The sequence below is a fragment of the Xylaria bambusicola genome, assembly GCF_022495145.1.
Source record: "Xylaria bambusicola strain CBS 139988 unplaced genomic scaffold F5B22scaffold_55, whole genome shotgun sequence".
NCBI classification, from domain to species: Eukaryota; Fungi; Ascomycota; class Sordariomycetes; order Xylariales; family Xylariaceae; genus Xylaria; species Xylaria bambusicola.
Window position 1 is genome coordinate 171,651 of NW_025953608.1, and position 26,344 is coordinate 197,994.

The following is a 26,344-nucleotide window of genomic DNA, read 5'->3' on the forward strand; positions in this document are numbered from 1 at the left end:
TTTCAAATCAACATGCAAGATTATATTCCCGATTGTGCTTCTATCACTACAATTACCAAAAACAAACACCACGACAACAACGGGGGAGATGAAAACCATCTATTTCTCAGCTTGCCTTCTATAGCTTGGGCTTAATCTTAGATGCCTCCTCGTTGATCTCGGTATACATTCTGTCGATCTCGGCTCTGAACTTCCGGGCGGTCTGAGGCCTCTTGAGCTTCAAGCTATGAAAGCAGTAAGTTAGCGGCCGCTTTTTTCTGGTTTCTGAATATATCACGTGAAAAGGGAATCTACTCGAGGTACTTACGTTGGTGTCAACAACTCATTCTCGATGCTAAATGGCTCTACATCCAAGACGCAATTCCGCACGCGTTCATAGCCGTTGAACTTGTGCTTCTTTCCGATATCATCAAGGTGCTTCAAAACGGCCTTGACTACCCGTGGATCCTTCGCGGCGGTCTTGACAGCAGCGATATCTTCAGGGGCAATGGTTTGCTTGGTAATCTTGCTTGCAAACGGCGCGAAGTTGACTGGATCAACTCCAAAGATAGCAACCAGTGAAGACTGCGTGCCTTCACCGTGCACATAAGCCATGGCGATCAAGTTGGAACTGCCCATATACACGTTCTCAATACGCTCAGGCGAAATGTACTCTCCCTGGGACAACTTTAAGACGTTCTTCTTACGGTCGATGATTCGGATACGTCCCAATTCGTCGAATTCGGCAATATCACCCGTGTGGAACCATCCGTCGGCGTCCAGAGCCTTCGTCGTCTCCTCCGGATTCTTGTAGTATTCACGGAAGATGGATGTTCCTCTTAGAAGAAGTTCACCACGCGGCCGTGGCTTGTCCGTGACCAGGTAATCAAGCTCCGGTTGGGATTCCAGACAAACCTCGGTACTTGGCAATGGGGGGCCATTGTTGCCTGTTGTAAAATCATCATTCGCTTGACAAGCTGTAGAGGCGTATGACTCCGTCAAACCGTAACCCGACGCAAAGTTATTGCCGAAGGCAGCCCGCAAGAACTTCTGTACTTCAGGGTCCAATTGTGCACTCCCACTTATCATGGAGCGACATCTGTCCATACCAACAGCAGCCCGAACCTTGGGGGTCCAAATACGGTCGTACAGGAAGTGCCTGTTGGAAGCCTGGCCAGGGGGAAGCTTCATATTGGCCAACTTCGTGTCGATAACCCGGCGAGAGAGAGCACCTCTGACACCATCGGCCTCAACCGTTTGGGCCCGGATACCCATATTAAAGCGGTTGAACAGGCGCGGAACGGAAGGGAATCCTGTAGGCTTCAGAATCTTCAGGTCATCAACAAGCTCCAACATGTCGCCGTGGAAGTAACCAATCGACGCGCCCTCAGCCAGGGCAGTCTGATCAATGAGCCGTCCATATATATGGGCTACTGGTAAATAGGAAATGTTTGTATCACGTGATGAATAATTGCCAGCGCTCCGTCCGTTTGAAATACCCGCGACACAGTTGGCATGTGTGAGGACAACGCCCTTCGGATCACCGGTTGTTCCTGAAGTATAGTTGATGGTGATGACATCTTCAGGGCGAGGAGGGCGAGGGGGATGGGCAGCCTTGGCGCCCAATGCCTCGACTTCGTCCATGGACCAGACCTGGACTCCATTCTGTTCAGCGATGGCATTCAAGATGGATTTCTTGGATTGGCCCGCCGGTTCACCGGCATCTAGGGGGTCCATGCAGATAATCAGCTTCAGCTGGGGTATTCGTGGCGCAAGAGCCAGGAGAAGGGGGACGTGTGGCAGCGAGGCGACGACACAGGATAGTTCGGCATGCTTAATGATGAACTCGGATGTATCGGGGCCAAGGGTCTCGTAGAGGGAAACTGAGAACATGGATTGGGTGATGAAACCGAGATCTGCATTTATTTAGTTAGTCTCCGGAGAACTTCCAATTCATAGACAATTGGGGCTGAAGAAGGGTTGATACCTACCGGCGATTTGCCATTCTGCACGGTTCGGGCTCCAAAGACCGACGCCATGGTTACCTGGGGGGATGCCAATGCGACGGTGAAGTTCAAAGACGCCAGATCCGAAGTTCTTTGCGCGGGCGGCTACCTCGGCGTAGGTGCTCCAGACATACTTGGGTTCCCAAGATTTAGTGGCAGGATTCCAGGGTCGCGTGCCTAGACACCTGTTGTTCGGATAGTGCTTAAGGGTGTACTCGAAAACATCGTAGAATGTGCGGGTCTCCGGGTCGAAGGTCTCTAGAAGAGGCTTGTCTTGAAACTTCCAGTGACGGTAGATAGGCGTGCGGCCTTCTCGCTCCGTGCCTGGGACGGGGACGGCATAAGGCGAGCCTGGCGGAGGTGGTGTCGCTATCTCCTGGATTTTGCCTGTAATCTGGGCGGGTGTCGTCATAGTTGTTAAGCAAGGCGCCGTCAGCGCGGGAACCAATCACCGAGTTGGGGATTGAGGTGAGACAAGAGGTTTCTACTGCACGTAGCAATTGTTGGGTGTCCTTGCAGATGGCTATCAATCCCAGGCAGGTCAAGAAAGCAAACACGGGTGCCACGATGCACAGGATAAATCCTCGATAGGAAAACAGGGGAGGTTTCACGCGTAGTTCATTCGCGATGGGACCGAGGAGAGAACCTTCCAAGACAAGACAAGACAAGACAGGACAGGACGAGGGAAAGGTGAAATGACGAAGATGGCGCAAATGAGAGATGATAGCAATTAGACCACAAGTAAAGGACGCGATCGTCAGGAATGACGAGGCCAGTGCTTAATCTCCAGTTGTTGGTTGATGATGCTCGTCACTTGGCGACTCCCCCCTACTTGCTGTACTTAGTGTACAGCACTCATCTCACTACGGTACCTCGACTACCTAGGTTAACCTATGTAGGGACTATGAGGCCCACCGAAACCGCTGCGCTAGAGAGCTGAAGCCGAGGCTTATGCCTGAAATGGACCGAGATGACTGACTAGCCTCCCCGGGCTGGTCTGGGCTGGGGAAGCATCGTGACTTCGGCTTCCCTCGGTGCTAACGACTAATGGCATTTGAAAGACCGATGATTGGCTGGAGTTTACCATCCGTTTCCTGGCCGTTTTTTGGCCATTCTTATGGCTCGGTGTCGGCTATCGTTTTCATGACTACGAGGTATCTATCCTTCGACATGCAGGAAATACGATGCAGGTGGTACAATAAATGAATAAGCAATCTATCTGCATGCACACCATGTAGAGTTAATACAGCCTGCTTGTAGGTAGTGAAGGTAGTGACAGGTGAAATTCCCAGAGACCCATGGTGCATATAAGGTTGTATTGTTATATGCACCTCGGCCACGTCAAATATTAGAGTTACGATAGTTAAGATATTTATTATAGTTAAATGTACCGAGAGTCATTCACATGCTTTTTTGTTGCCCCACTTTCCCCGACCCAGTACATAGTACTGGATTGAATCAGGCAAGTAGTCTAAGTGTACGAGAGCTACCATCTGAGGTAAGTTGCGTCATTTAAGACTCCGCGAATCGACAGACGGTCTGTGCCACCTTTTCCTATTTACTGCTACAATCACCGCTATTTCGAATTTACCAAGAAAGGTTTCTTAGATATTGACCTGCGCAACGCAGCTTATACGCCACTATCAAGACATCAGCTTGTGGTTCCAAGTTATCGTTGATCTGCCCCTATCCGTATAGGTCTTGGCTCGACGACAACCTAACACCTGGGGTGTGATGGCAAGGGAATAGAAAGATAGGTATTCACGGATACGGTGCCTGGAAATGCCTTGTATCATGGCATTCTGGGGCCTTCGCGCAGATGATGTGGCCTGAAGTCACAACCGTGATTAAGAAGGGCAATGTTAGTTAGAATCGCATGGCTTCTAGATTTTAGACTTCAGAGCAAAGCTCTGTTCCGAGGCTTATGAAGTCTTGTGTTCGAAGCTGTCTGTGATGAGGACCGTCAATATGATATTCCCGTCACCTCCGTCATCAGCACCTGGTGATTGCGAAAGGGTGACATGGATTGACCCAGATCCTTACTTAGTCATTCATCACTGCTGCAGTCCATGCACACGAGGCATTTCCCCATCCCTCACTCATCGAGATACATATTGGGATGGAATAAACGTGCCCTGAGCTGACTGTCCGACGTTGTGCATTTGTCCCAAAACGGCAATTTCCAAACATGAACCGAGTGTGAGAGGGTCGAGATCGTGACTATCAGTATGTCCACTCCCCATTTCTTGGGGCCCGGTAGGAGCTACTATTACCTAGCCATATTGTTATTGACTTCACCTATCCCAAAACAGAAAGTTATGAGGAATAAAAAATGCACACGGCATAGCCGTTGCGTTGCAAAGTCTGGTTAGGTAATCCCTATTTAGGATATACCTACCTAATGCATGTCAACAATCCCCATGCCCAAAATAGGCAGGATGACATGCATCTATGTTGTAACTGTTGGTTCCCGTGCATCGTATGCATGCTGAGCCTCCCACCATAAACCCTTCCATTGAGGCGTAAGCGAGTCGGTCGAAGCAATCTCTACTCTTGTTCCTAGCTTCAAGAAAGTCCTCTTAGACACTCGAAGTCTCGCCCGCTCCTGAGATCCCGGAGATTCGTAGCCGAGCTCTGATCCTTCAAAAGTAAGGGGATAATGGGGTTTGACCAGAAGATCGTAGGTAGGTATCTCAAACACCTAGACTGGCTCCGTTCTTTGCTCTGACCGAAGCAGGGAGTTCCCGCCCGGGGAATGCCACGACCATGTCGTCTGATGAGGAGATCACCGCAGATGAATGGGATCTAGATGACGCCCAGGAGGAGCTCGTTGAAGTCCAAGGCGCAGAAAGCACCAGTAACAATAACCAGGCGCTGCTGGCAAATGCACTGCAGCCGACTCCGTCGCTACCAACAGCACGCCTTCAGTATCCCGTGATCCTGCCCCAGCGGCGGCCAAAGCGACGTCATCGCGGGTTCATCAGGGCATATGCGCCAGACCTCTTAGCGTGCGGTATTGACCAACAGACGTTCATAGCTTTTCTCGACGAGCTCGACAAGTCGACTGCCTGGTCCCCTCTCGTGGAGGTCATCAATCTGTCGACAATCGCGACAGTTGCAATCCCCGGTGGCATTGGAGCCGCCGTCTCTATACCCATCCAAATCGCTACTGGTATCTACAAAGAACTCCAGGGACGCAAAGGGTGCGTCATCCGCAGCAGTTCATAGAATGCATGAGTTGGCCAGTCCGACTGACGCCCATCACTTTTAGTCAAAATGAATTCTTACACAAGATGAACGCCGAGATGTTCCGCCCACGCGGTCTGTACTGTTTGATAGTTGCTTACAGTCCCTCCGCCAAAGAGCAGGTAACGCAAGAGAACATTGCTGCCGCTGTCGGGACGAGGACTGAGGCGAGTACAGCTACGTTTGGGGATCGATTCAAGAACAACTTCCGAAACTCCGATGGGAGCTTCGGCTCCCTCGAGTTCCCAACCTCTGCAGAGCTCATATTTCCAGGACTTGAAACCGCACCGGGAGACGGGCCCAAGAAGAGCGGATTCGCTCGGGTGATGGAGAGGTATGGTGCCCGTCGCGACCGTAAGCGGACAGCAAAATGGGTACGTATGCATCGAACCTAGGTACCAAGTTCTACTCACTTACATCGTGTGTTTAGATCAGAAAAAACCCCGCCAGCCCCTTGGAAGCTCTTATGGATCCGATGGCGGCGGAATTGGCGAAAGAAAAGGGACTGAAGAAGCCGAAGAAGAGGAGGCTAGCTAGGGTGCGCCACTCTTCCAGACTTGATATTATGCGCGCGGTTTATTTTCGACCCGAGACTAATATCGCGATTGACACTAGAATCTCCTATACATGATGATTGTGAATATGCCATCAGATGACGAAATGGCTGAGGCTCTTCGTGTCACAACGGGGTCAGCCTAGAACCGCCGACCGTCGACAGTCTCAGGAACGAGAAGTGGTATCTCGAATGAAATTGACCGAGCTATCCTTGGGAATATTTCCTCGTGTCTGCCATCGTTGTACCTTGTCAACGAGGCGGGCTGCCACTACTAAGCGGCCGGCTTGGATTGAAGACGAGTCCGAGCACATGGGGCCTCACGGCGAGTCTCACGCATTCAATTGCGTGCGCGACGTCGAGGCTGGTTGGGTCGCGGGGGTTCCAGATGATCAACGGCGAGAGGCGTCATGTGCGGGACGTCATGGCCGCTCATAGCGGCGAGTGTGGGAAGTTGAAGATGGTCTACGATTGCATCTCTGAGTGATATCAGTCGAGATTTGCTATCCGCACTGAGTCTACAATTAAGCCAATAGTGCATCAGATGCTTCGAACGTGTATATGATCCCAGAAACTCCATGCCGAGTGCTGTCGCATACTGGTTCGCCAATGCATGACTCTCCCTGATTCCATATCGGATGGAAGATGCTGACAGAGAGGTTGACAGAAGACCAAGTCTTACGGGTTAAGGCAAGAGAGGAGATAATCATGCCCACGCTGGTAAAGGGGGCTAATATTTATCTATCGAGGGGGTTCGCGCCGAATAGTTGCTACAGGTTTATCATGACAAAATATTACAGGAGAAAAAGGCGCCTAATAGACCTACCTATGTTGTATTTCGTTCTCCCGCTAATAGGTCTAATGATGTAATTCTATATTGTCCTAGTAGTCGTCTCTTTCTCTCGCCAGCTAGCACAATAAATGAATAACCAACCTACATGCAAACGATATACATAGAGCCAATCCAGCCTTCTTATAGTCGGGCATGCATTGTTCGTAGGTAGTGACAGGTACATGTAAGGTTGTATGCACTACGACCACGTCCAACATTGGAGTTGCGATAGGTAAGATACCTATTTATCATAAAATGTAACGAGATTCACATGCTTTTTGTTGTCCCACTTGAGGTAGGTAGTCTGCCACTTTCGCCGACCAAGTACTGGATCGAATCAGGCAAGTAAGTGTACAAGAGCTATCTTATATAAGTTGGGCCACTGGAGTAAACCAAGTGCAAGAAACCGATTATAGTCATCGATTCATGTTCCAAACAGGTTTAATGCTGCACAGGGCGTGAGAAGTTGATAGTTTGGGGACGAGCGAGAGGCAACAAATAAATATCCATTACTGTCGAGCAGGTATCTTGTCAGCGAATAACATGTCATTAAATCATCATAAAAAACACACAGATCGCTTCCGGAAGTGTTAGACGAGATGTTTAGACCGTCCAAATGAAACTGCTGTCACAATCGGCGTTCTTTATTTTTAACCTTGTCTCCGCTGGGGAGCGAGGAGGCAGATCCCGGCCAGTTCCCGGCGATGCGGGCGGGCTCAAGCTTTGGTTGCGGGGATATGTGAGACGACTTGGCTCTCGCAGCCAAGATATTTCAGAGCCCTCTTCTGATACTCCAAACTGTTTCCGACGTTGCTCTAGACTCGCAATTCCCAGCCGAAATACCTCAGCCTCTACTGACTTGTTTCAACACTGCTTCTCGTCGCGGGACGTGGCCTTGGCTGCAAGTAGTTCGTTCCATGGAAGTGCCATGGCTTGGCGGGATATCAGGAAACAGTCTTCGTCGGCCCCATGAAGCAAACATTGAACTTCATGATCGTAATCGTTTAAGGGACCTGTCCAAATAACTCTGTCGCTGGCTTTAAATACCTACTTCACTTAGTACGATTGCTTGAGGAAGAAAAGTATATATCAACATTTCTCTCTTCCTATCAAGGAGGTAATATCATCATGAGAGCGACCTGCATACATACATACATATATACATATATACATACATAATACAGTCTATACAATATAGAACTATCCTATCCTCAAAGTACAAGCTTTTTCTACTCCCTAGTGTTTTATGCATGAGGCGCCGGCACTTGCAACACCCTCGCAGGGGTATAACCCTCATTGGCTCTGTGATGTCGCATCACCATGAATCGCATAGTGCTCACCCATGTCGTGCCTGTTTCAGATGCATCAATCCAACGTATCGCAACGCCAAACTAGGACGACGATCAGAGGCCAAAAGCCAGCATTCTACTTGAGCCTAATAACAGCGATAGTCAACGTCAGCCATGCTCCAAGTTGCATTAATGTAGGTCGCCTCCCCTATCTGCCTGAAATCTCCCCAAACCTCTACTACGCCTGGTGCTCTTCCGTTCTTTCACCAAGAAATATCTTATACTAGTTCTTCGGTGTTTGTTTGTAGAATTTGATCTTTTTTTTAATCCTTCTCTTTTCTCTTTATTCAGGCGCACTGGTTGCAAAACTCCATCCCTCATGACTACCGGAACTCACCAAAACGCTCGTTATCCCCACCGCCTCCCCCGGTTTCTACGATCCCGCGCCAACATGCTCGCCACTAATGTCATCGTCCTCGGGTTGAGGGTTGCCCAATTCACCTTCGCCTTTGTCATGCTCGCGCTGACATCATACAGTATGTGAAAGAGGAGAATAGCTGATGGATGAAGCGTGTCTTTGATGCTAACACGTACATTTTGCAGTCGTAAACTGGTACAATGCTGATGTGATGACTATGGCACCTGCTCAGGTCGGCTGGCTGCTGTTCTCCTCGATATTCACCATTATTTCCGTTGTGCTTCTCGAGGGCATTCCAAAATTCGCGCCCCGATGTAAGTTTCCTTGATGGAAAAGCCTTGTGGAACCCAGGAAGCTGACCCACGATCTTAGTCTTCCATCCCTACGCAGCCCTTTCCATGGAGTTTAGCAATGCCCTATTCTATTTCTCGGGCTTTATTGCCTTGTCAACTTTCATGAGCAAATTGCTATACTGCCGAGGAAGCGTGTGCGGTGCGGCTCGAGCAGATGTCGCATTCGGCATCTTCCAGTTCCTCCTCTGGGGTACCTCGACTGTGATAGCGAGCAAGGATGTCTTCAAGAAGATTATCGTCCGCCGCTCCAAGAATACGCAGGCCCCTTTGGGTGCGCCCCCGATGAAGGAAGCTCCAGCCCCATAAAGGTGACGCAGCTTTCTGTCATCAGTCCTCATTATACCGAAATCCCCTTGTCCCCGTACAGGTCGCTATGGGAGAATAGCCCGCTGTCGCCGGAAGCCGAAACGGGGTGGGAACATGTCTATCTCTACATCCCAAGACGTTGGGCAAGTTGGACAAAGGGGGAGGGGATTCATCTCCAATGACATGCAACGAGATGGGTAATTGGCTCCCAGCGCCACTGAAATAACACCAAAGTTAGGTTGTGAAGATGGTATCGTGGCTTTGTCTAGATGGCAGCCACACGGGGGATGTGTTAGCTAATGACAATGAATTGATTGGAGTTTAGGAGTTGTCATACTTTAGCCTGAAGAAAACATGGATCTATTAGGTAGTAAGTAGTACGTATATGGGTAAAAAAAAAAAAGAATTCGCATATATCTACTCGTCAAATCCCGCACTACGATCATTGACCAGTAGGCATTTGGTATACCTATTTCATACAGAGGGACATTAGTCGCCGTTTGCTCAATAAAGTATCTGATAGCGATAAATGTCCCCTTGGAGAAGCCCCCCATCGACTTCCTATAACCGTGCCACGCCCCAGCAGCTTCATCCAACGAGATATATTACATATTATGTTGCCATATTGACTACAAATGATGCAGTTTGATGGCGTGAACGAACCCCGCCCTGGGCACTTACAATAGTATGCATTAGTGTGTCCCAGAAGGGATCTAAATAGCAGCCGTCGACGGGGCTGGTGATGTATTCTGTCGATTTACCCCGCCATGCATATCACGCTTCCGGTGGAATGGATTATGGATTCCTGTGACGCGGCCGTCGCTAGCAAAGTTCACCACGTAGGTTATCCGACGACCTAGCAGGAGTAGGCTGTAAATGCCCAGATTAGTGCCGATGTCCGGATATACATAAGATGTTGGTCATGGATGAAGAGTAATAGCTACATACTATGTAGTGCTCAGCAGGGCCGGTGAACAATGCGATCTGTGATATATTTGACAGCGCTTGAGCGTTCACGGTGAAAGGCGGGGTACCGCGTCGATCGGGAAATTACCTACAACCTCAACCACGCTCACCTACCAGGGAAGCTCTCGGTGTTCATCACAAAGCCTGGGTTTCCCTAGCAAACGCCGTTTGGACATGCTGACTGCAACCGGCCGATGAAGCGGATGATACAGTCAATGGAAGGGGACGAATTTACTGCAAACCCCTATTGCTGGTGCAACTCATCAAATACCTAATGAACAACACGATCATAATTCTTAACAACTGGTACTTACCGAGGACAAGCTCAAAGGTCGCATCCAAATATGCACCTCCCAAGAGAGAGAGAACTGGTTCCGATGGCGTGCTCCAAACCCCGCCGAAGCTAGGTAAGGCAGCGAATGACGACCATCCGTCGTCCCATCTTCCCCCAACATCCCACGATGACGCCAGAAAATGGCTCCCTGTCGAAATATGCTGCATGTCCAATGCCTACATTACACAGCATACACTAGAGTAGAAAAGCAAAAGAAGACCTGCATGCCCATGACTCGCCCGAATTGGACCCCGAGAGTGCTGAAGGATGTACCGGTAGCTAAGTAGCTGGTCGAGGCCGAACAACGGCGTCTAGGCGTCCATAGAGGTACGAGAGACGAGAATCGGATCTGCATTTCAGTCTAAATCTAGCCATCCCCATCTGCTTCCTTCCCTGTCACTCTACTATATTTAAAACGTATCCTTCCTCTGGCCACGTGCTGTCGCAATAGACTTTCTTTCTAGATCCTGGTTCATATCTAGAAAGGCCCTCGTTGCGATCAACTTACATCTACACAATGGCCGAAGAACTAAGCAAGAACTTCGAGACTCTCCAGCTCCACGCAGGGTATGACTTACTTTCCCCCTCCTCCTTTTGTATGACCGGATATAAGATCTGTGTAGTCGGAGCTGACAAGGCCGAAGTCAGGAGATAGACCCCGCGACCAATGCCAGAGCTGTCCCCATTTACGCATCAACTGTCAGTATTCCCGGCAGCCTTACCCGGTATCCTGCCGGTGATTGACTGATGATATCCAGAGCTTTGCCTTCAATGATTCAGCCCACGGCGCGAGGCTGTTCGGCCTCAAGGAGTTTGGCAACATCTACAGCCGTATTATGAACGTGAGTGGAATCCATCTAGTGAACAGCAAAGGGATGGGAGACTAATATACTATAACAGCCTACCGTCGATGTCTTGGAGAAGCGCATCGCAGCTCTCGAGGGCGGCGTGGCAGCCCTTGCCACCTCGTCCGGGCAGGCTGCGCAATTCATCACCATCGCAGCGCTAGCAGCCGCAGGCGACAACATCGTCTCGACATCGAACCTGTATGGCGGCACCTACAACCAGCTGAAGGTTTTCCTACCGCGTCTTGGCATCAAGACCAAGTTCATCGAGGGAGACAAGCCCGAGGATTTCGCTGCTGCTATAGACGACCGCACCAAGGCGGTCTACATCGAGAGCATTGGCAACCCCCGATACAATGTCCCTGACTTTGAGGCCATTGCGAAGGCCGCGCATGAGAAGGGTGTACCCGTCGTGGTAAGTTATGATCACTTGTATCTATCACCGATACATGTGCAGGAACCCCTGAAGCGTTTCAAGGGAACTCGTGAGAAAGCTAACTCAGAATTGTCGTCGCGCAGGTTGACAACACATTCGGTGCCGGCGGCTTCTACGTGCGGCCCATCGAGCACGGCGCCGACATCGTCGTGCACTCAGCGACCAAGTGGATCGGCGGACACGGCACGACGATCGGCGGCGTCATCGTCGACAGCGGCAAATTCAACTGGGGCGAGAACGCGGCGCGGTTCCCGCACATGATCGAGCCGTCCGACGGCTACCACGGCCTGAAGTTCTGGGAGACCTTCGGCCCCATCACCTTCATCATCCGCGCGCGCGTCGAGATCATGCGCGACCTCGGCGCATGCCTCAGCCCCTTCGCGGCGCAACAGCTGCTCATCGGCATCGAGACGCTGAGCCTGCGCGGCGAGCGGCACGCGCAGAACGCGCTCGCGCTCGCCAAGTACCTCGAGTCGTCGCCGTACGTCAGCTGGGTGTCGTACCCGGGACTAGAGAGCCACGGCAGCCACGCGCTGGCGAAGAGGTACCTGACGCGCGGGTTCGGCGGCGTGCTGAGCTTCGGCGTCAAGGGCGGCGGCGCGGCGGGCAGTCAGATCGTCGACGGCTTCAAGCTCATCTCGAATCTGGCCAATGTCGGCGACTCCAAGACGCTCGCGATCCACCCCTGGACGACGACGCACGAGCAGCTGACGGAGGAGGAGCGCGCGAGCTCCGGCGTCACCGAGGACTTGATCCGCATTTCTGTTGGTACGGAACATATCGACGACATCATTGCCGATTTTGAGCAGTCGTTTAAGAAAGCTGCTGCTGCCTCTCCCGATGCGGCTGATAAGAAGGATACTGTCGGAGCTAAGAAGGATGATGCGCCGACTGTGGTTTGAAGAGCGAATAGGGCTAGACTGGGGAAGTGAAGCGATATACTTCCTGTTTTTGATGAAGTCTCATGGTGAGAGATAGCGGTTGAGAGATATACCCTTTGAATAAAATGAAGCAAAGTATTATTTATGGTGTGTTCATCTGTTGCTGTCGTGAGTGACTTTTGGTGCTATGGTTGGTGTAAGTGGTACCAGATTAGATGGGAGATATAAGAAAAGAATAAAAAGGTGAAAAGAGGTAATTAAAATGCAAAATCATGTAGTAAATAGCTTATACGATTTAGAAGAAATTTGAAATGAATTTCATGAATCTTTTGAAAATCGAATGTGATCGATAGTGGGAGGAGTGGGAAAGGCACTGACGAAACGCTATTGGTCAGAACATCCTAGCTCCTACCTGACAGCACTTTGCATCATCACCATCACCATCACCACCACCACTCAAGCTCTCGACTACTTACCTATGTCTACGACACGAAACACACAACTCTCCCACCATTGACCAAATACCATTCATTCCCATCCCATCTCCATCGCCCCTCAACAAAAGGCGCAGCCTTACCGCCCAACATGCTGCCCTCGATCCCCGCAGCACTGCTCGCCCTCCAGGCTCTATGCCTCCTCACCTCAGCAGCAAGAATAACCCTCTCGATCCCGCCGTCCCCTCAAATTCCCAACCCAGCATCTCTCCCGCCCTCCACACACGCGACCCTGTCAACACTAGGCGCCACATTCCGCGCCCCGCTAAGCGTAGACAACACCTTCGTCTTCCGCAACGTTTCGCCAGGCTCGTATCTCGCGGACATCCACAGTCCCACGCACGGGTTCGCGCCGCTGCGGATCGACATACGTTCTGCGACGGCGGGGGAGAAGAGCGAGGGTGTTAGAGAACCGGATTATAATAGTAATAATGGTGGTGGTGATGGGGGAAATGAGGGTGTGCGTGTCTGGGAGACGTTCCGCGGGAACGACTGGGAGAACAAAGGCGAGGAGATACGTCCTGTCGCGGCTGGCGGCGCGTTCCCTGTTAAAGTCCTCGGGTCCAAGGTTTATTATACTGAGCGCGGAGCTTGTGAGTTTTCACCTTACCTACCTACCTGCCTGTTTTTTGCCGTGAACATTGAAACTAACTTGGCATACAAGTCTCTATTCTAAGCATTCTTAAGAATCCCATGATACTCATGGGTCTGGTCAGTCTGGCTATTTTCATCGGCATGCCAAAACTAGTTGAGAACAGTACGTTTTTCTTTTCCCCCGTTTCCGTCTTAGCATGTTTCTCCTCATTACATTCTGGCGAACCCACACACACACATACATACATACACACATATATATGTCTCACTTATCGCATCCGGGAATATAATGTTCCATACTAACACCCTCACTCAAGTGGATCCGGAAATGCGCGCCGAATTCGAAGAGCAGTCCAAGAAGAACCCCATGAACAGCCTCATGGCAGGCCCCCAGCCCGGCGCCAGTCCCATGGGGAACTTCGACATGGCGGGCTTTCTGGCCGGCCAGGGCAGTGGGAACGGCAACCAGGAGCCGGAGCAGCAGAGTTCGGGAAATGGTGGTAAGAAGGGTGGTAAGAAGTGAAGTAGCGAATAGTAACTTGTAGGTTTCACTTGTACGGTAGAGTGGATAAAACTAGAGGCTCATTCATGTCCAGAGTGTTTTGTTAAGCACGAGGGCAAAAATCTGATTATTATATTTAACTGGAAAGCGTTCATGAAAGATCATCGAGCTGTGATTGTAGTGAATTAATGTAAAGTGTATGTTTTATAAGTACCTAGGTAGTTAAGGCACTGCTCATTGCTATTACTTGCAATTATGAGTCTTTTTTTTATTTTTTATTTTTTTATTTTATTTTATTTTTAAAAAGTTAGCATCCTTTCGAATAAATGATTACAAAGAGCGCATCAAAGTGTTAATTCAAGCATTCCAAAGTTTCAAATTACCATACACACTTAGATACATCCTATGTACTACCATAGCAAGGCCCATAAGTTCGTGAAGCTAAATGGATAGCTAAAATCATACAACATACCGACTACTGACAGAGTTTAATTAGTCCCGTCAAGCACGTCTATTCTCAAACATTGAAGTTAAAACAATACCAAAAATACAAAAACCGAACACGTTAACAGTTGAATGAAGGGGTGAAGAATCGCCATTATTAACTATATACGAATGACGTGGAGGAGGGCTGTATCCCAATATCCTAATCTAGGTTCTGATTCATAAAAAACCAATGTAGAGAACCAATGGATATACCTCATAGATATCATTCAGTCGTTTCGTGTGCATGTGTAAGCCATGAGATCTCGGGTGTGCCTTTTTCGCACCCTACTTGCAGCATGAAGTAATGGCTACCCTACAGTACTTGTTTGGTACTTGGGGCCCCGTCACATCCACAGATAATCGTATTGCTTACTTACACAGCAACCCGTGATCACATCCAATTCGTAACTTTACCCTCCCCTCTTAGAAATCACCATCAAAGTCTCCACCGTCCGCGCCGTCATTGTAGCCATCGGCATACGCTTCCTGTTCGTTGTCATTGATAGCATCAGCAATCAATGCACCACCGAGGAGACCGGCACCGACACCAAGCGCTGCACCACCGGCAGCTCCCAAGCCGCCGCCACCAGATTTTCTAGGGGGCTGACCGTAGCCGCCACCATATCCAGGTTGACCGTATCCACCGCCGTACGGCCCTGGCCCGCCATAGCCACCACCATACTGTCCACCTGGGGGACCATAGCCACCTCCGTACTGTCCCGGTGGAGGACCACCGCCGTAGTACCCTTGCTGCGGCGGGGGACTGCTGTAGTTGTTGTATCCATGCTGCTGAGCAGGATAGCCGCCTTGGCCACCGTATGAATCGCCATGCTTATTCTTGCTGCCGCCGAAGAATTTGCCCAGAAGGCCTTTCGCCTTGTCGGAAGAGCCGCCGCCGGACGAGCGCGGGGGCAACTGATCGGGGAAAGACGATTGACTTCCGCTTGCGCCGGGGTTGCTCATGTATGACGCCGCGGCTCCTCCTGCTCCTCTACTGCGGGAGCGCGCGTTCTCCTCTTCCTGGAGCTGGCGCGCAAGACGGGCGTCGGCATCTTCGTCGTAACGAGAACTCGATCCGCCGGTGGTATCTCGAGCAAAGGGATTTGTTTTGCTGTCTGTTGGCGTGGGACCCGAGCCTGGGGTGTAGCCCGGCGGTGGGCCAGCGGGTGCGTCGGAGTTGGGATCCACGGCGGGAGCTGTGGGCTTCTCCCATTGTGACTTCTTGGTGTATGTGTTGACGTAGAACCTGCAAAGGCGGGGGTGTATTAGCTTGGTAATTATTCGATTCTAGGTTTGTGAGTTGGTGGTGGCGGCCTCAACCGTGGTCTCCATCATGGTGGGCGAATGAAGAGGTGAAGCTGAAGGGGTGGAGGAACTCACCATTCGTTGTACTGAGCGTTCCATCGTGCGACCCAGCCCTCTGGCACTTTTGGCGGCGGGGGGCCGGCGGGGGCGTCGAAGTCTGCCATCTGTGGTGGATGAATGCGCAGGAAATGTAGAGATAGATGACGAGTCCGCGTGGACGTAGAGAACAGACACCTGGTTAAGTACCTCTATATATATATATATAAAGATACCAACGTAGGCGCGTTGACAGGAGTGGTGATGAACAAACACTTAAGGGAGTCGGTAAGAATGGACCAAGGTCGTAGTGTTGCGCTTATGGGATGGAGGAATTGATTGATTGATGGGATGGTGGATTGAGGGACGGTCGAGGGGACGAGGGGACGAATGAAGGAGCGGAGTGGGTGGAGTTATAGTGGGTAGGTTAGTGTCTGGTGGGGAGATTTGGGGTCCGTAGGTACGCTATTGCAGATGCAAGGAGGATGGAGAGGAGGGGTTGTTCCTGTAAGTATATAATAGGTACTATATGTAAGTAAGTAAGTATGTCTGTCTGTATGCAAGTATCTGTCGCTATAAATATCAAGCCAATAGACGTGTCGATCGAATGTCTGTGAGAGTTTGAGACAAAAACGTCTTTGTGAGTGAATTAGAAGCCCCGTTCTTGATGAAAGTGTTGGACTGCGTACCGTAAATTACACTCAAATCCACAGATCAATAATTGCCACAGCTTCTCTCTCGCCAAATAGTTGCCTACGTACTGTATCTACAGTTACCTCGGCTAGGTTACCTAGATCGATATTTGGAAGAATGGCGAAAGCTCTAGACGATGGGAATGGAGGCCAGATGCTTGCTGCTAGTTGAACACAGCCCCCCATTTCCACCCAGCTGTATCTGTCAGTTCGGTAAGTACCTACGTCACCCGCTGCCACAGTTTAAGCATCACTGTGTACAGTAGAGCCCATTAGACGAATTGCTCTGTAAATGTGCCCAATCTTCTGCCCATCTTCTGCCTAATAATTGTGTAATGGAGGCCTCTTACCGTGTCTGTAGCCACAGCTTTTACTGTACAGGTACACGATTCACAAACAGTCACAGGTGAGTTGAGACATCTTGCCACCTGACAAGAGATCTCATTCTCGCAAACACCATTTGGTACAAATCCACGCAAATATCCACGTACATCTCCAGTCCGCTGCCGTGTCACAGGCGGTGGCTGAGTCCTCTTGGGTGCTATCGGGTGGCTCTTTGAATCCCTCCAAATTTGGAATTCCCCAAGCTTCCCTGGCTAACTGATACCTATTGACCAGTATCCAATACCTACAGATGACAGTTATCAATCAATAACCAGACCAGCTTGGCATTTTGCCTCTTACCTAGGCTATGTAGGTCAGGTATTACTGGCAAGTATTGCACACGTATGCTACTGTGACTAAAATGCACCGGGACACCTCCCTTCCGCGAGCTTTGCCACACAACACACGACAATACACTCACTCAGTCTTCTACCGCTTGTATCGGATACGTAACTATATTGAACTTTCTTGCTAAGAGGGATCTGCTAATTCGAAAAGAAACATCGAATACACTACCAACGTACTATAAAATAGACTCTGCCATGGTCAGGCCCATTTGACAGCTGGTACATCCTTATAGGTAACGAACGGTAGGTATTTGCCAATATTAACGCCAAGACTCCTTCTCTCGAACTGTGAGACGCCGACTCCCCGAAACCACCAAGAACAAAATCATATAAATATCATTAATCAACAGGTATTTTGGGAGGTTTTCTGAGTTTTTTCCTTTTTTTTTTTTTTTTTTCGTTTTTTTTTCAGTTGTAATAATAAGTTTTTACCATCAAGGACTTCATAAGGAAAAGTAAATAGACGAGTTTGGGTGGTTGATATTTTACCCACGTTTGGTGGTGGTTCCGTCAATGAAGGCCTGACGATTAGGAGTAGCATCCTCAGTTGGACGACCCCTCCCGAGAATGATCGAGAGCCTGGATCATGCTCTTGCACGAAATGAAGCATGCCTTCCACCGCGAGCTATCGGCGCGGGACGGGGCATTTTCCATGCGTCTTGCATTCAGCATGCCATCTTCTAGAAGCTCTCGTTTCGTCACCTCGCAGTACGTCGGAGAGTTATAGACCCGTTCCATCTCGCTTAGGAACGGCGTGGGCCCTTTCTCGCCGCGACGGACCGCCCCTCGTTCCTGGAAGGACACTTCGTAGTCCTCCATTATGCTGCTGAATGTCTCTCTCGGCTTGGGGGTCGGAGGGTCCGGTTCAACTGTCTTCTTGGCCAACGTTGTCCCAAGAAGCTCTGAAGCCTCGGCTTCGGTTGCCTTAGATGATTGTTTTTTGAGGTGGCGGTTCGAAAGCGCTTCCGAAAGCTCGAGGAAAGCCTTCTCTATCGTCAGTAGTGTCGTCTCCCGAGGTTCGATTGTGTTCTCATTGGAGTCAACCCGTCCTGGCACGGTCGGTGTCTCGGTTATCTGACCATGAGGCCTCATTTTGTTAGGAGGCAGGTGACGATGGGCACTCCTGCCCTCCTTGTTAACGTTGATATCGGTCCAGAGATCAACTGAGTCTTTGACCTCGATTAATTCGTCGCATGTAAACTCGTCGCCGTAGGCAGGCTCGTCGTCGCCGTTGGCATAATAGTCTGCCCCTGTGAAGAACCGAAACAGAGTGTGTTAGTAACTCGCTGGAAGCTCACGCTCGCGGGATATTCATGTACAACGAAAGACACTGACATATCGAAGCAGAATAAAGTAGCGCTGGGGAGAAAACGGAATACCAGCTTGTACAAGGGGGATTAGAACGTACCGAAGTCATCTTTCCAGATTTCACTTCCATCCTGGGATAGCTTGTCCCAGTCATTATCAATATTCTCCGTATTCGAAGCCATGGTCTCCCCTTCTTCACTTTCGTATTCACTTTCGTTCTCACTTTTGTTCTCACTTTTGTTCTCACTTTTGTTCTCACTTTTGTTCTCACTTTCGTTCTCACTCTCGTCCTCACTCTCGCCTTCTGTTTCGCTTTCACTTTCGGGTCCCTCACAAGCAGTACCCTCGTCGGAATCCCAAGGCGTGGCAACCACTTCTTCTTCTTCTTCTTCTTCTTGTCGTTGCTGTTGCTGTTCTGGTTCTTGTGCTCCTCCGCCGGTCGCTGGAGTATAGGTCCTATCCCGACTATTCTGCAGGAAAGTGTCGCACAGAACTACCACAGTAAAGACAGTGACCAGGATACAGGGTAGAATATATAGGCAAATCATGGGCATTCAGTAGTGAGTTGCCGAAGTGGGTGGTGATAATGGTGGGTTGGAAAGAGTTTGGAAAGAGGAGAGGGGGGGGGGGGAGAAACTTGGCGACGATGGGAGTTTATATGTGCCAGAGCGCAACAACTTGGCTGGAAGCTTGTCGCAGGGCACTAGGTATATGCTCGAACTCTATGTACGGAACGTTTTACCATACCACCTTATTATAAAGCGTTAGACTTTGGTGTAGTTGATCTTGAGGCAACTAGAGAGTATAGTTTGCCAAAGTTCCTGTACTTTACAGTACTCCACGTTTCTCTCAGCCAAATCAAGAAAATAAAGTAGTAATAAAATTACGCTGAACGTTATATTGTCATATTGAGCTTCAAAAATGTAACCGGCCTGGTCTACTGTAAAAAACCGATGTATGTCCAATCTCTTAGAACTCCCATTGTTTACCACTGGCATGGGCATGGTTGCTTTCGAAGAGAAGAGAAAGCGCCTGACTCCAGAACTTGAACCCAGCTCCTTGAAATGCTTCATGGTAAAGAGAAAATATCAAACCACATCCCTCTCGTACCTTCTATCCTCGAAGAGCTTCGCAGCTTCGATGCAGTACGTTGCACGCTCAAGCCTCCTCTCACTGGCATAACAGATAAGTACACCATCGAGGATACCTGATAGAATGCCTTCCATAGCACCCAGCACTCCCCATCCAATCATACTGGCTACGATACCCACAACATAGGCATAGGCGCTTCCCTTGATGCTCGGACTATCCGGCACTTGTACTCGCAGTTGCCGGGCAGTCATAACCCACGCTGCAAAACCTAGAGCAGTCGACATTACGAACCTTGCAGCATGCAGAAGTAGCTTGGCTATTCTATAAGGCATCAAGGAAGCCGTCTGATTCCGCCGCGAAAAGGCGCTAGGGGTGAGTGTGGTAGTGGGTCCTGTAGCTAAGAACTGAATTCTGCTCAGTTGCGAAGCTGACTCCATCAAGGGTAGCGAGTGTATAGACGCATACGTCACGGCTAGTGGGTTAGTTAACACAGTGACTGGTCGTGGCGCTAGTTTCCATCCTATAAACTCAAAGATACCGGCGATGCGCCTGGGAAGTATGAGAATGGGGAGGCGAACAGCTAGGGATAATAGGGTAGAGGCGCAAATAGTGCCGAAGACCGTAGTTGTAGAATGTCCCAGCGCTCCCTTCACAATTTCATTCGACGACGCAAGTGTCTGAAGATTCCTATGGAAGTACCAGTTGGATACAGTACCTCCAGTTGTGGCGCGGACGACTCCGCTTGTAACAGACAGCGTCCATACATACATCAGGAAGAAAAAGATGGCAAGCCACCATGTTGCAGTTCCGATTATGAACGCCGATAATTTCTTCGAGAAATAGCCGCCTAGGAAGATGCGCGTAAACATCCAAAGCCATACCCAGGTCCACCCTACCACGAAAGCTAGGGTGCCGAATCCCAGTAGCACGAGGGCCGGATTTGCGGTGAGGATTCGGCTAGAGAAGGCTAGCATCTCAACGGCTCTGTGGATCTCGTGTCGTCCCTTATACAAAAGCCATACCCATATGATGGAACAGACTCCAGGCACGATAGCAGCCCATCTCATGATAACATCCTGGAGTCGTGATCCATGATCCGGTCCTTGGAAACTAGAGATGATGGGATATAATGAGAACGAAAAAAGGACTATGGGGACGCCAAAGAGCATGAGAAAGACTAGTTGCTGCATGAAGGATCTAAGTGCTGCCATCCAAACCAGTGCAACCACCACCGAGACGAGGGTGTCGACGGCCAGCAGGTAGAAGGATGACTTGAGTGTTGTGTATATAGTATCGCCAATCTTGCCACCTGGAGCTGAAGTATGTAGCAATACTAAGACAAATGTTGCGATGAGCGAAGCGAAAGCGATCAAGTACAGCCAAGCAAAAAACTGATCGTGAACAAATATCTCGCCATACATCCGTAGCTGTGGCGGAGCTGGGATGACTGTCGGCTGTTCAGTTACCTCGTCGTCTTCTTCTTCCTCTTCAGCGATAGCTTGGCGCATGAGCCGGTTATCGCGCTCGAGATTCGAATGTGTTCTACCAGCCGCACCTTTGAAATTCCCTTTGGTAGATTTGAATTGTTGGAACGCGGGTGGTGATGAATCTATTGGTGTTTCCAGCAAAAGGTCCTCGGGTACGGAATTGTCCATGACGGTTGACTCTAGCCCAACATCAACCATCTTCCCACTCTCATCGCTGTCGGAGTTCTGTCGTATGCTTTTCTGCGCACCAGTTGCAGATTGTTCCTCGTTTGATTTTCGGGTTGACTGTCGACCCTTGAAGCTTGATTCGCCGTTCCAACTGCTTTTGATACCCATGGGACGATCTCGGCCCTCGTACAACCTACTATCGCGTTCCCCACTCTGGTCTAATGAGGCACGGCTTGCGTCATTCTCCGATGCAGAGCTATCCTCCAGGCGACTTGCTGCAAAAACACGGCGCGAATGCTGTAAAGCGCGAAAATCAGCGGCCTCTCTAACATCATCTTCGTCATCCTCGTCTCGAAACTCGTTTAAGGTGCTGTGGAATAGTGGTGCATCAGGCGCAGTGTTATATCGGGAGGCAAAGCCACCGAATCTAGACTGAGATGACTGATAAGGATTTCCGAGGCGGGACTGGTAGGAAAACCGAGCGGGCTGCCTGGGGAACCTCGAGGGCGCATCGGATGGCTGTCGACCGGAAGGGTCGTTATTATCCGGGGGGCCGCCAAAGTTGGAGAGGCGGGACTGTGACTGCGAGAGGAAGCGCGAGGCATCTGCATAGGCCGGAGTTAGGTCAGGCTAGACTACTGAAGAGCATACGAGCAGGCTGTAGGGTTCACTTACATTCGGAAAACATGTTCTGCAAGGCAGATGCTGGAGGAGGGAGACTCCAGCAGGGACTGTGGATACAAAGGGGTGAAAGGAATCAGGAGGCGACAATGGTGGTGATGGAATATTCAAGAAGCTGGTTGTATGTATGTCGTCGTGGGTGTGTCTGTCTGTCTCTGTGAGTCCGCCCGGGTGGTTGGTGATGCCCAGGAAGGGAAGCCGGCCATGCAGGCTGGGTACAAATAGACAAATGGGCGGTGCGGTTGCGGTTGTGGCTTCGGTCAATCACAATAGAACAATCAGACAATAGCGGGCGGACGAAGCTATCGGTAAGTGGCTATTGTAGATTACGACTGCCTTGGATCACTTGAATGGAAGCCAATAGAGAATGAAAGCAACTAACTATGATGGTCTGGAGTTTGGAGTTTGGAAGAAGAACAGAAGAATGTTTGCTGGGTACCTACGTTACCTGTGGTTTTAGTCATAGAGCCATGATGACCTGCAGTGATGGTCCACGGATGATGCAAGTCGAGCTTGGTTGCTTTTGCGGGAGTCCAGGCGACAAGGCGAGGCGGGCGGACTGGGAGCTCACATGGCAGGCATTAACGGGCACCGCACCTGCTGTAGATGCCTTAGGGAGATACCTACGTACGGAGTACATGTACCTAAGATACCTACTTGTTGCTCCATGTTATCTAGTGTTACGGAGCTTCTGACAGAGTACGAAAGCGGTCAATGCTGAATGGGCGTATCTACATGTACCTAAGTATTTAGGTACATGTAATGGAAGACCCATCTACTTAAGCTACATAGTACATACTTAGTCAGTCCCCTGACCGGCTGGGGCTGCCATAAAAGTACATGCAGATAACGCCCATTGGATTGATCAGCAGCACCACAAGTTAGGCACCCAACTGCCAGCTAATGAGGACCCTGCAGCAATTCCGCCATGTTAACTCCGTACCTACTATGTACATGTACCTTATGCAAGTACCAATATGGGCCATATAGGTAAGTACTTAGGTGGCTAGAATAGTAAAGTTGAGATGGAGATAACGAAGGCAAATAGGCCATATAGAAATAAGTAGCATGTGACCTAAATCTGCCTCTACATAAGCATTAGTTAGGCATGAGGTTGGACTCTCACATGTATCGACCTGTCAAAGATAAACGGCTGTCTTGAGACAGGTAGTGAGGTGACCAGGGTCACGGGGACTGTACAGAAGATACCGAGTAAGTACCCAGGTACGGTAGGTAAGTAGACAGACAGTGAGGTCATTGGCACAAAAGACGTTATCAGATCAGCCTGTTAAGTACATACCATGTAGTACATGCTAGCGCTAACCGTCTTACCCTCTGACTGTGTTACCGAAGTTCGTACGCTGTGGCATGGTTCGTGTGTCTTCATGATGAGTACTATGACTCATATTTGCCATTTGCATTTGGGAAGAATGAGGCTCATTGCGGTAGGAAGATATTTATTGAAGTCATTTACCGCTGGTAACAGAAAGTGAGCTACACACACACTGCTGGGTAGCATGTCCAGTTGATGCACCTATGCAGCATTAGTACCTGTCTCTATATATGCACATAGAGGGTGTGCTCGCAAGACTCCTGCTATGATGGGCTTGAAGTACGAGCACATTATCAAAAGTCAAGAAAAGGCCTGGTATCTAGCACGTTAAGGCTACTGTTGTCCAAGACTGGGATGTTCTTCCAAGGTTCTACAGGTTCCTTCTCTTCTGCGCAGAAACAGCCCCAGTCTCTTGAACACCTTTCGGAAATAGAGGCAACGCTACCGTTCAAAAGCTTTAAGTATTGGCTTGGAGTATCACTCAAAAAAGCGCAATGACATGACTACTGATGTTCTTTGACAGCTCCTTTACTCTTTACTGACTACAACGCCAAACATGGATCGCCAGAATCTACATATCTCATTATACCTGCATCATGAGATATGAGAGAGTAGGAAACGAGTGGGACAAATAATTTATCGTGCTAGCCATATCCACCAAGTTATATACTGTGGTTATAAGACGTCTTCCACCGCTGTTCACGGAAATAGGCGAGTTATATACACCAAATCGTGAATTTCTGTCATGTCTCTTCCACTTGTGTGCTTGCAGTGCAGTGGTGTAACAATATCCATCCTTTCTTGGCACTCTAGACCGCCAAAGCAAAGAGAGACTACAGCTTGCTCTTGATTGCAGTGGTCCAAGTTCGCTAATGGAAATTTCTTGGTCTCCATGGGATGAATCATATCTCTATATATGATGACGAGACCATGTTCATCTGCACTCCTTCGTCTCTTTGCGTCGTCCGTCACGTCTCGGGCCGAACAAGACGACGACAACAAAGCCACCTCGAGTCACGGCACAACACGATCCAACAATGCCCAACGTGGACATAGTAGTATCTGTGCTGATCAGCCAGATTCGACATTCTCTCAGTTCTACCTACAAGGACTTTGTCTTTGCCTGTGGTGGGAGTATCCCCATTGTTAACCAAGGAACTTCTAGTGATCAATCATCCTCCAGGGCTTCTGACAAAGCCTCTGCATCAAGATCAGAATCAAGAAATCCACAGGATGTTCGACTACTACCTTCCCCGCCGATCACTCTTCGCTGGGATCCCCAGGACCCCTCTACTCCGGCTTCCCAGTGTAAGTTGACATTTCCACCCGATGACGGGCAACAAGAGGCTTTGGCGGAACTTCTGCGTGACATGCAGCCGGCCACGTTCGGGGTGAAGGGCGAAGAGGTGGCGTCCAAGCTAGACACGTCACGTTTCTCTTCTACCTTCAACCCTTACGAGTTAGGCATCGTTGACGCCGTGGCCCAATTACTTCTCCCGAACCTCAAGCAGAAACGTCCAAACTGGAAGCGTGGAGTTCGAGCCGAACTCTACAAGCTCAACGTGAGTTACATGGTCTTGCTTTGTAGCTCTCGAGATTCCTGGCTTACCTTCTACGGATTGACTAATCTATGACGATGAACCAGGTCTATTCAGGTCCATCTGGCCACTTTCGTGCACATATGGACACACCGCACTCGATCGACCAATTCGGCTCACTTGTCGTTTGCTTGCCTATAGCACACACAGGTGGACAACTGAAAGTCCAATCTGAAGGGCGAGAAGATGTGGTCTTCGACTGGAGTGCCACTGAGGAGGACATGGGAGAGCCGCCGGCTATCGAGTGGGCCGCGTTCTACAGTGACTGCACGCATGAAGTTCTTGAGGTAACCTCCGGTCATCGCGTCACGCTCACTTACAACCTCTACGCGACCTACGGAGGTGGCGCGGTTACAAGCCTTGATAGCCCTATCGACATGGCGCATTTACCTCTCTACATGAGATTGAGCTCCCTTGCAGAGCGTTTAGAGAGCTCGAAAGAAGGTATTTACCACCCCGGCTTCCAAGGCACTCGACAGTATGATGCAAATATACGTAAATGCTTACCAAGAAGTTCTCGTATAACCAGGTCGGTTCATCGGCTTCCACACAGCTTATAGATATCCCCACACGACCACTATGGCATGTCTTCCTTATACTCTAAAGGGAATAGATGGTATGTGACTATATGCAATATCGATATCATCTTGGATCATCTTCTGTGAGAAATGAAGCTGACTGTAATATGTAGTACGTTTTTTTTTCTCCGTGTATTGGTACCGTCATCACCGCATTCGTCCCAGTGTTATATTGCCCTTGTCTTGGCTCTAGGCTGCGAATCTCCGAGGACCTCCGATCAAATGTTCATTCTGAAACTAACTGTATCAGATGGCTATGTGGGAGATACTTAGCACACTCCGTTGCAACGTCGTACTCCTTCCGATCGCCGAAATTCTGCATGAGGACGAATACAGCTGCGAACGCTATAGCTGGGAAAGATATATCGGCAAAAGGCTCACATTCTACCTGCATGCAGGGGCCGTGGAAGAAGAAGAAGAAATAATGGAGCGGTGGTCTAGGGATTACGGAAACCCGCCGCTGAGTTTTGACCAAGTGATATGGCTCAACGAGGCTGATAGAAAGAACGAGGTCATGCAGATGGCGTACATTACTAGTACTGTAAGTGGTAGCCTTCCTTCTGTGAATCAACGCGGGTTATAACGGTTTTTGCTGACTGGTCATGCGTTTCATCACTGGTGATATAGTATGGGAGTCGACCTGAGCTGGAATTCATGTCCTGCACATGTGCCATTATTGCCGAGGTGCCGTACGTCGCCTCGGTCACGCCAGCCTCGGTGTCTGCATTGGTGCACTGGAACTCTGCGATAGGGATTGCAACCGCACAACCGGATAAAGAGGGCGAAGAAGGTGCATAAACTGAGAAACACATAAA

General features: G+C 49.7%; 9 protein-coding genes across 9 annotated transcripts; 5 read left to right on the forward strand and 4 right to left on the reverse strand.

Annotated features, from left to right (window-relative positions):
* F5B22DRAFT_623160 (AMP-binding enzyme) lies at positions 1-2,932 on the reverse strand. Its single transcript, XM_047976022.1, has 3 exons — positions 1,971-2,932; positions 308-1,895; positions 1-224 (listed from the first exon to the last, which is right to left on the reverse strand). Exons 1-3 carry the CDS (start codon positions 2,395-2,397, stop codon positions 119-121), a joined length of 2,121 nt encoding a protein of 706 aa, XP_047826849.1. The 5' UTR covers positions 2,398-2,932; the 3' UTR covers positions 1-118.
* Positions 2,933-4,751: 1,819 nt separating this feature from the next.
* On the forward strand, positions 4,752-6,329 carry F5B22DRAFT_660160 (uncharacterized protein; the record flags this gene model as incomplete). Its single annotated transcript, XM_047980256.1, has 4 exons — positions 4,752-5,188; positions 5,257-5,605; positions 5,662-5,769; positions 5,847-6,329. The coding sequence occupies 4 exons, from the start codon at positions 4,752-4,754 to the stop codon at positions 5,928-5,930; spliced, it is 978 nt and encodes a 325-aa protein (XP_047826850.1). The 3' UTR covers positions 5,931-6,329.
* Positions 6,330-7,818: 1,489 nt separating this feature from the next.
* F5B22DRAFT_623168 (membrane-associating domain-containing protein) lies at positions 7,819-9,247 on the forward strand. The gene is made up of 3 exons (XM_047976023.1): positions 7,819-8,441; positions 8,509-8,637; positions 8,696-9,247. Exons 1-3 carry the CDS (start codon positions 8,285-8,287, stop codon positions 8,980-8,982), a joined length of 573 nt encoding a protein of 190 aa, XP_047826851.1. The 5' UTR covers positions 7,819-8,284; the 3' UTR covers positions 8,983-9,247.
* Positions 9,248-10,643: 1,396 nt separating this feature from the next.
* F5B22DRAFT_443076 (O-acetylhomoserine ami) lies at positions 10,644-12,741 on the forward strand. The gene is made up of 5 exons (XM_047971889.1): positions 10,644-10,849; positions 10,927-10,981; positions 11,041-11,124; positions 11,183-11,542; positions 11,647-12,741. The coding sequence occupies exons 1-5, from the start codon at positions 10,800-10,802 to the stop codon at positions 12,463-12,465; spliced, it is 1,368 nt and encodes a 455-aa protein (XP_047826852.1). The 5' UTR covers positions 10,644-10,799; the 3' UTR covers positions 12,466-12,741.
* Positions 12,742-12,875: 134 nt separating this feature from the next.
* Positions 12,876-14,181, forward strand: F5B22DRAFT_623176 (uncharacterized protein). The gene is made up of 3 exons (XM_047976024.1): positions 12,876-13,531; positions 13,603-13,695; positions 13,850-14,181. Exons 1-3 carry the CDS (start codon positions 13,030-13,032, stop codon positions 14,053-14,055), a joined length of 801 nt encoding a protein of 266 aa, XP_047826853.1. The 5' UTR covers positions 12,876-13,029; the 3' UTR covers positions 14,056-14,181.
* Positions 14,182-14,943: 762 nt separating this feature from the next.
* Positions 14,944-15,989, reverse strand: F5B22DRAFT_650579 (uncharacterized protein; the record flags this gene model as incomplete). Its single annotated transcript, XM_047979333.1, has 2 exons — positions 14,944-15,766; positions 15,901-15,989. The coding sequence occupies 2 exons, from the start codon at positions 15,987-15,989 to the stop codon at positions 14,944-14,946; spliced, it is 912 nt and encodes a 303-aa protein (XP_047826854.1).
* A 1,406-nt stretch (positions 15,990-17,395) lies between these two features.
* F5B22DRAFT_443208 (uncharacterized protein) lies at positions 17,396-19,213 on the reverse strand. Its single transcript, XM_047971890.1, has 2 exons — positions 18,693-19,213; positions 17,396-18,534 (listed from the first exon to the last, which is right to left on the reverse strand). The coding sequence occupies exons 1-2, from the start codon at positions 19,144-19,146 to the stop codon at positions 17,828-17,830; spliced, it is 1,161 nt and encodes a 386-aa protein (XP_047826855.1). The 5' UTR covers positions 19,147-19,213; the 3' UTR covers positions 17,396-17,827.
* Positions 19,214-19,474: 261 nt separating this feature from the next.
* On the reverse strand, positions 19,475-22,665 carry F5B22DRAFT_623183 (uncharacterized protein). Its single transcript, XM_047976025.1, has 2 exons — positions 22,015-22,665; positions 19,475-21,944 (listed from the first exon to the last, which is right to left on the reverse strand). The coding sequence occupies exons 1-2, from the start codon at positions 22,025-22,027 to the stop codon at positions 19,681-19,683; spliced, it is 2,277 nt and encodes a 758-aa protein (XP_047826856.1). The 5' UTR covers positions 22,028-22,665; the 3' UTR covers positions 19,475-19,680.
* A 1,287-nt stretch (positions 22,666-23,952) lies between these two features.
* On the forward strand, positions 23,953-25,932 carry F5B22DRAFT_443304 (uncharacterized protein). The gene is made up of 4 exons (XM_047971891.1): positions 23,953-24,915; positions 24,999-25,395; positions 25,481-25,567; positions 25,780-25,932. Exons 1-4 carry the CDS (start codon positions 24,391-24,393, stop codon positions 25,800-25,802), a joined length of 1,032 nt encoding a protein of 343 aa, XP_047826857.1. The 5' UTR covers positions 23,953-24,390; the 3' UTR covers positions 25,803-25,932.
* The last annotated feature ends 412 nt before the right edge of the window (positions 25,933-26,344 follow it).

What these genes read in the sequence shown, in the direction of transcription:
- F5B22DRAFT_623160 (XM_047976022.1), bottom strand. Translation starts at nt 2,397, where the DNA reads ATGACGACACCCGCCCAGATTACAGGCAAAATCCAGGAGATAGCGACA. An exon ending in TGCAGAATGGCAAATCGCCG is followed by an intron (nt 1,896 to 1,970) that starts GTAGGTATCAAC and finishes AAATAAATGCAG; the next exon opens with ATCTCGGTTTCATCACCCAA. An exon ending in AATGAGTTGTTGACACCAAC is followed by an intron (nt 225 to 307) that starts GTAAGTACCTCG and finishes CTGCTTTCATAG; the next exon opens with CTTGAAGCTCAAGAGGCCTC.
- F5B22DRAFT_623168 (XM_047976023.1), top strand. Translation starts at nt 8,285, where the DNA reads ATGACTACCGGAACTCACCAAAACGCTCGTTATCCCCACCGCCTCCCC. An exon ending in GCTCGCGCTGACATCATACA is followed by an intron (nt 8,442 to 8,508) that starts GTATGTGAAAGA and finishes TACATTTTGCAG; the next exon opens with TCGTAAACTGGTACAATGCT. An exon ending in TCCAAAATTCGCGCCCCGAT is followed by an intron (nt 8,638 to 8,695) that starts GTAAGTTTCCTT and finishes CCACGATCTTAG; the next exon opens with TCTTCCATCCCTACGCAGCC.
- F5B22DRAFT_443076 (XM_047971889.1), top strand. Translation starts at nt 10,800, where the DNA reads ATGGCCGAAGAACTAAGCAAGAACTTCGAGACTCTCCAGCTCCACGCA. An exon ending in TCCCCATTTACGCATCAACT is followed by an intron (nt 10,982 to 11,040) that starts GTCAGTATTCCC and finishes GATGATATCCAG; the next exon opens with AGCTTTGCCTTCAATGATTC. An exon ending in AGAAGGGTGTACCCGTCGTG is followed by an intron (nt 11,543 to 11,646) that starts GTAAGTTATGAT and finishes GTCGTCGCGCAG; the next exon opens with GTTGACAACACATTCGGTGC.
- F5B22DRAFT_623176 (XM_047976024.1), top strand. Translation starts at nt 13,030, where the DNA reads ATGCTGCCCTCGATCCCCGCAGCACTGCTCGCCCTCCAGGCTCTATGC. An exon ending in TTATACTGAGCGCGGAGCTT is followed by an intron (nt 13,532 to 13,602) that starts GTGAGTTTTCAC and finishes TTGGCATACAAG; the next exon opens with TCTCTATTCTAAGCATTCTT. An exon ending in GCCAAAACTAGTTGAGAACA is followed by an intron (nt 13,696 to 13,849) that starts GTACGTTTTTCT and finishes CCCTCACTCAAG; the next exon opens with TGGATCCGGAAATGCGCGCC.
- F5B22DRAFT_443208 (XM_047971890.1), bottom strand. Translation starts at nt 19,146, where the DNA reads ATGCCCATGATTTGCCTATATATTCTACCCTGTATCCTGGTCACTGTC. An exon ending in AATCTGGAAAGATGACTTCG is followed by an intron (nt 18,535 to 18,692) that starts GTACGTTCTAAT and finishes GGTTCTTCACAG; the next exon opens with GGGCAGACTATTATGCCAAC.
- F5B22DRAFT_443304 (XM_047971891.1), top strand. Translation starts at nt 24,391, where the DNA reads ATGCCCAACGTGGACATAGTAGTATCTGTGCTGATCAGCCAGATTCGA. An exon ending in CCGAACTCTACAAGCTCAAC is followed by an intron (nt 24,916 to 24,998) that starts GTGAGTTACATG and finishes ACGATGAACCAG; the next exon opens with GTCTATTCAGGTCCATCTGG. An exon ending in TTTAGAGAGCTCGAAAGAAG is followed by an intron (nt 25,396 to 25,480) that starts GTATTTACCACC and finishes TCGTATAACCAG; the next exon opens with GTCGGTTCATCGGCTTCCAC.